This window comes from Teleopsis dalmanni, chromosome 1, assembly GCF_002237135.1.
Source record: "Teleopsis dalmanni isolate 2A chromosome 1, ASM223713v2, whole genome shotgun sequence".
NCBI classification, from domain to species: domain Eukaryota; kingdom Metazoa; phylum Arthropoda; class Insecta; order Diptera; family Diopsidae; genus Teleopsis; species Teleopsis dalmanni.
In genome coordinates this window covers 183,378,146-183,389,552 of record NC_051846.1, presented here as the reverse complement: position 1 = coordinate 183,389,552, position 11,407 = coordinate 183,378,146, and the positions used below count along the sequence as shown (strand labels likewise).

The 11,407-nt window shown below is 30.8% G+C and overlaps 1 protein-coding gene across 1 annotated transcript in view; it reads right to left on the bottom strand.

The window, feature by feature from the left end:
* LOC119666871 (putative ATP-dependent RNA helicase SoYb) overlaps positions 1-2,218 on the bottom strand; it is a 24,053-nt gene extending 21,835 nt beyond the window's left edge. Inside the window, exons 1-3 of the mRNA XM_038076150.1 lie at positions 2,138-2,218; positions 1,944-1,992; positions 9-578 (exon numbers count right to left, since the gene is read on the bottom strand). Of these exons, the coding sequence (XP_037932078.1) occupies positions 9-578; positions 1,944-1,983 (610 nt within the window). The 5' untranslated portion in view covers positions 1,984-1,992; positions 2,138-2,218. The remainder of the gene's footprint in view (positions 1-8; positions 579-1,943; positions 1,993-2,137) is intronic.
* Positions 2,219-11,407: the final 9,189 nt, after the last annotated feature.

Genomic DNA, 11,407 nt, shown 5'->3' with positions numbered 1-11,407 from the left:
CTCAGAACCATTTTGAAAACGTATATTTAGAAAACCCCACTGTTTTCTATTCTCCGAGAGATGTAAATGATAAAAAAAAAGATATCTCGCGTTTTTCATCAGCCATTCTATAAACTCACAAGCGTCATCACTCCAGGACATTTCACTTATAATATGATGAAGATTTACGTCATCAGTTATAGGTACAGAAGGCTTAGGGTAAATATTAGCCATTCCACCACATATAATACGATCGGAGGGTTTCCGCAGATCAACTGGTATCTGCCACAAATACCTTCCGTCTGAAGCAAACGGAAACCCATGATCAATGGCCCATAATATATATGTGGGTTTTTCGCTTTCATTATCCACATGAAGTACTTGACCCCGAATATATTTCGAGAAGGGTAAATATTGCACCGCAACTATTTCATTTAAATGGGGTCTAAAGTAACATTGACCACTGTCTCTGGTGCACTCTGCCAGCAAGAGGCTTTCTACTTCCAACACCTTATGTAACGAATCGGGTACATCAATGTAATACCAAAATAGTTGTGGGTTTATATAATGTGTGACAACAATACGAAATCTATAGGCCGCTGAAAATTAAAAAAAGAAAAGAGGAAGAAATTAAATTTTATATTTTATAATGCAATTTATATGTACTGTAAATATTTTAATTATTTAATAACTGGAGAAAATAAACTAATTCCGTCACGAATCGTGAAATGCAACTCTCTTCAAAAACTCTCTTAATTAGATTGCCTTCTATTAAATTATTTAATACTTATTTATTCAATATTAAAGTAAATGTTTAATATATCATATTTAATATATCATATTAAACATTTACTCAATGGAAGCATTGGAGACATGAGTACAAATCCATTTACAAAAATATTATTGATGTGAAGTAAATCAAAATGTAGTGTAAACATTAAATTTATTTTTATATATAAAAATAAAAGTTAATATAAGTTATGTTACATGAATTCTAAAGTATATTATTATTATTAGATAAAAATTTTACAATCAAACAATAAAGTGAAGAGAAAAAGGTTAACCCGCCTAAAAGCAATAATAGAATGTTTCCTTTGGTTTTATTAGATCTGTTAACTTACATAGGATTGCTTGAATTACTTGAATCTCAAGTTAACTGGTCTAACGAAGCTAGTGAAATCATACTTTAAGAAACAATTGCTCTGGATTATATCAAAAGTGAAGAAAATCTGCACTGGCATCACTTTTTCCAACCATTTTTGCCTCTTCCAGAAATTTCTAGATGTTGCAAAAACTATCAAAATACTCCTAAATATTAATAACTGAAATAGTTTATTTGATAAATGAAACTAGATTCAGAAAAGATATAATTTTTAGTATTACGAAAATCCTGAATAAAGATAATCCAACAATATCATCCATTTTATATATTCAATATTAAGAAAGCAGGAATAAAGTATAAATAATAAAGAAATGAAGAATAATTTCACCGAACGAAGGCGTCGAAGACATAATAATCGGAAATCTAATTACGAAAATTGATGTGATGTAGATCAAAATGTAGTGAACATTAACATTGTCTTTATGTATTGAAAATTAATATAAGAACACTAAAATATATTACAAATCTTAGTTATAAAATTTGCAATAAAAAAAATATCTTATTAAATCAGAAAAAACCAACTAAAAGCAATAAGAAAATATTGGTTTACGTTATATCAGAGCAATGTGAAAAAAATGTGCTCACTGGCATCACTTTTTCGACGCCATTGTCTTTGCTTTATCTAGAAATTTGTAGATTTTGCAAGAATTAAAGTATTTTACAATTATGTGATATTCATGTGCTACTCCACATTTAAATTAAAATTTGAGAAAAAAATTTAAAGATATGAATAATTCATATTTTTGATATTAATTAGTAATTATAATTAGCAACTAAAATAGAGACAAAACGTTATAAATACCTTTCTTCTCAGGCGGCCTAGACACTTGGTAGTTGGCCATATTGAATGACTGCAATGAAAAACGCATTATAATTAATTATTATAATTTATTTATAATAAATTAATATTTGTGCAATTGTGAAGCATTTTAATTTAAAACATTTGCGATAAATATATTTAAGTCTTAAACTATTATGATTTATAAAAATTCTTACCTCAACAATAATTTTATAATATAAAAAATTCAAGCACGGGAGAAAATCTAAAAGAACTACTACACTGATTCTCGACTAGACACGGAATGAGAAACTTCGTTAATACGAAACGTACAAATTTTTTCGCATGTTCGAGAGGTTCCGTTATGTGAGACAACTATATGATTTTTGATATAAGTTAGTATGAAATCGAATGATATGTGAAATCTCCTTTATTTACCCCTACCAACGAATAAAGCGAAAACTACTGCGTATTATAATATCATTTCATGTTAATAGCACATTTTAGAATAATAAACTTAATGTGCAGTGTTGAGTAATGAATCAAGTAGGGTTAATTTTTCTTACATGTATATAAACCAGTAGTTCATTTATTTATGAAAAGTCACTGAACAATAAGAAATTACATACCAAAAATAAGCTAAACCAGATTTGTAATGTATTTTATTGTTGCCTCATCATCATATACATTTTATATATAGTAGATCGGTTCTTGTAATTTGTAACTATAAATGTAGTATAATTTGAAATATGTATAAAATCAGAAGTTCCTCAGTCTCTTCCTTTGAGAAAAGTAGATTACGCTATCACAATAGCGCAACTGGTTGTGCACGCTGGACAAGTATAGAGCAAGTTATGACATGTTTGAGTTATAGTCAGCTGTTTAGGTTAAAAATGTTTTAATTGTTATTCTTAAATTTACTTAAAAATATAATCACTGTATTTAATAAGTTTGTTTCCAAAATCTATTTTAAAACTGTTTTTAAAAGCAATTTTAAGAGCGTTTATAACTAAAAATTAAAAGTACTTAAAAAGTCTCTGTCAGCTGATAACTAATACTTAAATGCAAAAACTACTCTTAAAAGTTCAATTAGTTGTGCCGTAAGCAATCAGCTGACTTGTTCTGTTCAATATGCCGATTTAAATTAACAAGTTTGGAATAAGTTTTACAACTTATAGGTCACTTTTTAGGGCGTTTTTCATAGTTTCGATTTTTTTATATACCCAATATTTTGCCCAAATCTAATACAAAAATATTAGATTGATTTAAAAATGTTCGATTGGGTTACAAAATTTGAGGTACCGAAAGTAAATCTAAAGTGAAAATTTGAATTAAATTCTGTTTTAATATCGAAAACGCCAGTAGAAAAAAAAACATTTGATTATTTATGTCGAAGTTCAAATTGCGGGAAACATAAGAATGCATTGAACGTAGGTTTTTGACGTAAGCGTAGGAGAAATATTATAACAGCTGATAGATACATGGAGTAATCACTTTATATTTCTTTGTGTGCAAATTATTTGGTGATCGTATTGAACGATGCCAACGAGACACGAAGTATATTAACTTTGAAATAAATCGAAGAACTATATTTACCGATTTATATATTCATTATTTTATGCACTATAACTGTTTAATAAGATATATGTATACTTTTTGCTATATAACTGAAGTAGAGTGATTGAGATTTTCCGAAATAAATCTGTGGATTATGTTAAAAGATATGTATATGCAGTATTAATGCATATTTGTTTAACTGTTTCATAAGATAAAAATATTTTTGTATCACTAAAATTATTTGAAATCTTTTAAATTGAATTTCTACGAATTTACTGAATTTCAAGTAGGCTATGAACCTACTGGAAAATGCTAAATTTAAAAAACTGTTAGCTAAAATTATATCAATTAGGTCAAATGAGGTATCCAGGACAATATTAGTATGATATAAATACCATAAAACAATATGTATTGATTATTAAATTTGGTTAGGTTCGGTTGTACGGGCGATCCAAAGAGATCCTCTTATTCTTTTGGTTCATTATGTTATCGTATAAGGGAAAAACTAAGGGGTTTAAAAGTACCTTAAACATTTGGCAAAGTTTACAATGCTATTTAATGAGAGGTCCTGCAGTTGATCAAGATTCTCAAAAAAGCAAACCTCTAGAGTAGTAAAGCACCTAGCCTGTTTTTGGGGATGAGTAAAGCATATGAGAGGTACTTTCATCGTCTTCCCCACAACTGCGACATATATAATTTAAAAGGAGATTGAATTTTAAATTAGTTTGACATAAACTTTAAAAATTAATAAAACAATATTAAATATTTTAACTACTGTAAAGTTTATAATCATTTTTTATCAGGGCCGGTTTTCGTTTCGGTTCAAGACAAAAAAAATATATTGTTTCAGTTCCGGTTTTTGTTTCTGCAAAATTATTGGTTTTTTGCGGTATTCGGTTTGGTTCCGGTTCGATGCCCTACTTTTTATTATATTTTTGAAAAATGTGTTTTTGACGTTATGTTTACATATTCCTACAAAGTATTAAAATAAAACAATTTGTTATTCTTCTTCTTATATTTACAATTTATTCCGGTGTGCTATATTATTCCTTTATTCTTATTACAAACCTAATAATTTATCAAATCTTACATGCAACATTAACTGCTTTACCGAACATTAAACTGATAAATCAGTTAAATTTGAAAAAATTTAATCAAGTTTATAGTCGCAAAACGGTTTAGTGTGTCAGAACAATACTCTCATTTCGGGATCCACTCATATACAATATATCAAACAAGAAGCATCCATATATATGATAAGATAACCTGCGTCAAAGTATTTATAAAAACGAGTATTAAGAGATGATGAGTCGTATATTTGAGATATCATTCAAATGTAACATAAAAAATGTCCTTGTATAAAATTTTATTACAAAATTCCTTAAACGCAACATTAAAAATAAGTTTGTTAACGCGATGCGTAAAAATACTCATCCTTCATTCTTCAGCCAATATTGCGCGATAATTAAAACTTCAAACATGTCACGTGGCTGTCGATAATCGCATCAAAGCTACATCACGTGCATTATCTGTCATTTATAATCTGTAAATATATTTATTTTCTGATGCAGAATATGACTATTGCTCGAAAAATCGCTACGAAGTAAAGCCACGCCACATATAATTACAAAATCAATGAAATGCGACAAGCTCATGTAATCGACATCAGCAGCATTTAAACAGCCGCAAAATAGTATCTCTTATCACTCTGGCATCACTAGCGTTGTGTGCTGCGTATCTGTATAGATATTAAAGTAACTATATATATATGTATATAGATAATTTCAACATTAATGTATTTGTTTAGATACTTAAGTGTATTGATTACTCCTATCAGGTTCAGCAGATTATTAGTTGCATCCGCCTATGTCATATACATTCTGTCATTGTTTGTTTATCTGCTCTAATACTGTGGTTACTGCATTTCTTTTTTTCTACAATGACTTTTCTCTATTGAATTATCATAATTATTAAATTATATTTAAGCAATGCATTTGTGGAAACTATTGTATTGTATCTATAATCAGCGTTTCGTTTGCACTCACATACACTCATTTTGCAGGTGGGGATTAATTTTGATAATGTGCAGCTAAACTTATGCAATCTGTCAATAATGAATGATTGTAATTTATTAAAACTTCCGATTTCACGCTCTGACATAATATATAGTGATTTCACCACCACACCTCCTCGTAGCGGTGTTAAAGGGTCTTAGCGCATTTTGAATCATTTATGCATAAAGTTTCATTTAAAATTAATTATGTTTAAAATATTGTGAAAACACTGTGCAACAATATTTTAAATGAAACGCAACAAAAAAGGAAGGTGGAATTAAAATTCTACAAATAGACATCGATTATGAGAGACTCTACATTATATTATACAGTTTTAGAGTCTAAATGGATATATCGCTGTTAGGCAATATATTAATATTTATATTAACATTTTAACGAACTGAGCTATATTGTAATATTATTGAGTTCCTGAAATTAATTATGAGATAAATTATCTATTGCGGTGTGGCCTGTGATAGTTTACTGTTATATTGAAATATTATTGGGTTCCTGATATGAATTAGAAGATGAATTACCTACTGCAGGATGGCTTGTAATAGTTTACTATACTATATTGTGATATTATTGGGTTACTGAAATGAATTATGAGATAAATAATCTATTGCGGCGTGACTTTTGATAGTTTACTATGTTATATTGTAACGTTATTGGGTTCCTGAAATGAAATACGAGATGAGTTATCTATTCCGGTAGGGTTTATGTTAGTTTACTATGTTATATTGTAATATTATTGGATAAACTTGTAATAGTTTACTATACTATATTGTGATATTATTGGGTCCTGAAATGAATTACGAGATAAATTATCTATTGCGGTATAGTGTATGTTCGCTTACTATGTTACATTGTAATATTATTGCATTCCTGAAATGTTGATAAATTATCTACTATGGTCAAGTGTGTGTTAGTTTACTATGATATAATTATAATATTTTTGGGTTCCTGGAATGAGATCCAAGATAAAATATGTATTCCGGTATGGTTTGAGTTAGTTTATTATGTGATATTGCGATATTATTGCAATGCTGATGAATTCAGTATTGGGGTATAAGTTACGGACTTATAATAAAAACTATGCGGTCACTGCGACTCTTTGGCGTATATGAGATAAAAAGGAATATTTTGGTTTACAGCAAACTTGTAGTGCTAACGGGTTGATGATTCAATGGTCGAACTTCCGATAAGCGAACTGTATAGAAACTGCCATACGAAGACGAGATGGAATCTATCAATCTCTTTTTATGATTTTATATGTCATTATCGAAGACCTAGTGTATAGTAACTGCAATATCGTTACCTTACTGGTCTTGCAGAGATAATGAAAATAGACTTATAGGATTTGTTTTAATATCAATTATGCTCAAAGGATGCAGTGACGTGGTGGCATAGTTCCCAACCTTTTTAAAATCGAATAGTATCATTTTGTTTTGAAATTGTGTATTTTTTTCAAAATGAAAAGTGTGTGACATATACCTCAATTCTAATCGTTTTAATCCTATTTTTACAAATACTTTTCACTACAAGTCACATCAAATTATGTAGTTAGTTATCGCTGGGCCACGCAAGAGATACATGTATGCGGCTTTTAACCATTTTTGAACATAGGTACATAAATTACACTTATGATTGATACATAGTTCGATTAATCCTTAACTCTTTTAAGACAATTTTTGATGACTTTTTGGACAATTTTAGTGTTAGACTTATATTTTTGTTTTACTTATTTACTTATTTAGTCATAATAACCTGTCACCAGGCTTTGGCACGTCTCTCCAGGTTAGTGGTTAGTGCTCCATCAATTTGATCACTCCACTAGAGACACATTATAACTCTATGCCTTCTTTCTCCAACTATTGCTTTAAATACCTATTTCGCTGGAATATCTTCAACCATTCTCACGATATGGCCACACTAGCCAAGCCGCTGAATGTTAATTTGCTGAATTATATTAATGTCGTGTTAAAGATCGTATACCTAGGGGTTTATATGGATGCGTTAGTCGTCGCCAACTCATCGAGCTTTCTTATCATTGTTATGATTGTTTTCGGAGGTTTTCAATTTCTGTCTTCATGTTTTTAATATAAGGTTGAGAGATGAGTACAGAGATACGAGCACCTACAATGTTATTATTCTATTCATTCTCTATTATACACATTTACGCTATAAAGAGTGTAAACGAATATTAGTCAAAATTAAAATCCATTTTATATATTCCAAAATTATTTCTGTTATATTATTCTATAAATGTTTTTATTTTATTCAATATTATTCATATCTTTGTTCCCTATCAAACATATCATATGCACTGGAACTATATAGTTTCATTTCACTATTGTATCTTTTATTTTCTCATTGCTTTTGAGCTTAGTTATTTTACAAATCTGCATAACTTCATGATTTTCACAGCTTCACTCCTCCGCAGTCGTCGCAGTCGTCGCCGTTGTCAATAATTTTCATATGCAAACATTTCAAAAAATTAACATTTAAATGAGATTTGCTTCATGTTCGTGTTAAGGATTTTTCACTGTAGGATGGGGTTGACGGTGAGGGTGAGGGTGGCCAAAATGTCAATCAGCTGTTGTAAGTATGTTGCGAAAATGCTGTGCATATTTTTAAAGTAAACATTTTTATACAAAATGTGTGTATAAAGGGTTTAAAAAAAAATTTAATATATGCAATTAAAATAATTGAATAAAGTCGAACATCGAAGCGTACCAAATGCGACGAAACATAAAATGTGTCGAAAATTTTAAATAATTGAGACAATGAAGGGGGGTTGTAATGTGTTTACATGGGCCACAAATATATAATGCTATTCGGAAAATAAAAAGGGGGAATATAGACATAAATTACAGTGTTCTAAAAAAGAACAATAAAGTGTTAAAAATGATGTCATGTCATAGATATCAGAAATCAGGAATAATTCTTTACAAGTTATGCTAAAATCAGCGCTCAGTACTAGTCTGGTATCGTTTAATAGCAGTAGGTATTTTTATTATTAATTATAATTATTGTAAATTGTTATTTGTATTCAAACTTCTTATTGTATAATAAGCAATACCATTGTTTTTATACTTAAATTTTTTATATCATCCTGGATAGTTCTTTTTTATACGACTATCACCAGGACTATGCATGATTGCAACGCGTTAATTAAACATCAGCAGCAGTAGTGATGATTGCAGAATATAAAAGGAAGAAATAAAGAAACTTCCTGGAGCATTTCCAGCTAAATATATGGACTGTGTCTCTCTCTGTCTATATCTCTGTCTCTCATTCTCTGTCTCTCTTTTTCATTTTGTCTGTCTCTTTCCTTCTCTGTCTTTCTCTTTCTTTTTCTCTGTCTCTCTTTCTATCTTTGTCTCTCTGTATTTCTCTGTCTTTCTCCCTTTCTTTCTCCTTGTCTCTTTCTTTTTCTGTTACCCTCTCTCTGTTTCTCTGTCTCTCTATCTTTCTCTGTATCTCACTTTCTCTCTCTCTTCCATTTTCTCCTTCTCTCTTTCTCTGGTCTTCCTCTGCCACTCACTTTCTTTCTCTGTCTCTCTCTTTGTTTTCATCCATGTGTCTCTCTTTCTGTTTCTCTGTCTCTCTATCTCTCTTTCTCTATTTATCTCTCTCTCTCTCTCTCTCTCAGTTTCATTCTCAAGTTAACTAGCTAGCACTACTTAGCTACTTAACTACAGTTATCAGTAATTCAAATGATTTTTAACCTACTGTGATCAATGATCTACTAACAACAGTTCGTTCCTTCATGACAGACCGCTTGAATCCAACATCCGTCTGCGGATAGAATTTGGGATAGAATTTGGATAGAATGGGATAGAATTTGTAGAAAGTAAAACCAAATAGTGGGCACAAAAGTTCCTTAAGACGTGGTGTTCAATCCTCAAGTTAATAATAATAATATCAGATATTCACGAATAGACAAAGTGTTAACTATAGTTATATATTCCATTTACAATGAAATAATTATGCTTATATTATACCTCATCTAAATCACATTATAGTAACTTTAAAATATAATGACCTTAAATATGACAGATTAAATGAAATACACGCAAAGGAAGATATGCTGATCTACGGTCCGTCATCAGTGAGAAAATAAATAAATGATAATGACTCTAGTATAGTTAAAGTTTGGGGCAGGGATAAGCCACCCAGCCACAATAGAGTAAAAGTGCGCTATAGCACTAACTTAAATCACAACAACAACAGCAAAAAAATATATATGAAGAAATTTGAAAATATAATTAGCTAATATTATATAATTATATATAAATGTAATATTTTTTTAACTATTTTCATGAAAAGTTCAAATCATGAATGAAATTAAAAAATCTCTCAAAATGTAACATCAACTTAGAAAAACCATGCAATTCGATGTAAACGTAAGAAAAACTGAAACCAAAAATTTACTCAAAATAATCTCATATAAATCTAAATGTTACGCAAGGATTACATACCATTCTTGCCTATTCATGAAATCCATCAAATGAAGCCGCTGGCAATGATGAATGATTAATATCTGCCCACAACACATGCTCCACATCATTTCAACTCTCAAACTGTCATCTCCTATTAAGTGAACGATTTTTCTCGACCATCATTTTGTCGAGCTTAGACCGCTTTTTTTCCTTTTAGTTGTAGCAGAAACGTTGTTAAACTGCAACCAAGAGTGGAAACGGTGGAAATGTGGTTGGAATGTTGGCAAACGATGATGGAAATATCAGCATAAGCACAACAAAATCCTAAGCAATCTTTATCAACATCGACGACTTTTGCGCGACCAACTGAAATGGTAGGAAAAAAAGTGCAGCTTTAAGCCTATGTGGGCACACAAATTCATCCATCTATTAACATTGCTAAATACTTACATACCAATGTACAAAAAGGATCTGGCAAGTGTCAAATGCGCTATGAATCTGTGTCAAATGCAGACGCAAGCCAAAGTGACGTGGATCTGCTGCTAACTTGGCTTGAGCCTGACAAAGCGATGTGGTTGCCCAGACGTTAAGCCAATTGCTGGCATTTGTAAGCATTTTCTCTTCTATGTCGACTGACAGCCTGATGTGCGAAAGATACTAATCAAATGAAACTACAACAAAAGTACATAGCAGCAACTTAAACTTAACGCAGGCAGTGGTATACATTCCCCTATTCTCGTACAACAAAATAGTAAATAGTTAGATACAAAAGTAAAAACAACAACAACAAAAACAAACTACCAACCTATTTTATGTAGGCTTACTTGTATGTAGTACCAGAGACGTCTCACTGGCGTCCAGCGGTATTAATTGGATTCCAGCATAGAGCACAGAGTAATGCTGGGTTTCTACTCCTAGACGAGACCAGTTCATTTGCTTCTACACCAAAAACAGCAGGCGAGAAGGACATATTTTTTATTTCTAATTTGTGCGGCTTGTATTGTTTGGTTCTTCTTCTTCTTTTTTTTTGCTGACGTCCTTTAATTTTGTTTTTCTCCTTTCGGTTGTTTATGTTCTTTTTATTTTTGCATAGCTTTACACATCCCCACACTTGACTATGAAGACTATGGTTTGTTGCAAGAATGAGGGAGTGATTTACCCATATTTTGCATATCTTGACAGATATAAATGTATCAAGCAAAAGACAGACAGGCCAGGACGGTCGGTTGGACGACGGCTCAGTAATCAGCTCAGTGCGAGTGCTAGGCAAGTATTTAAAGGAAGCACATTTGTGTTTGTTTTCAAAATAAATTCACTTCCGGTTGACACAAATTTTCGACGCTTAATTTATTTAACGTATTTATACGATTCTATAAGCCCATATGTAAACCTATTGCTCCTCTGCACCATGAGTACATACCTAGACTATGTT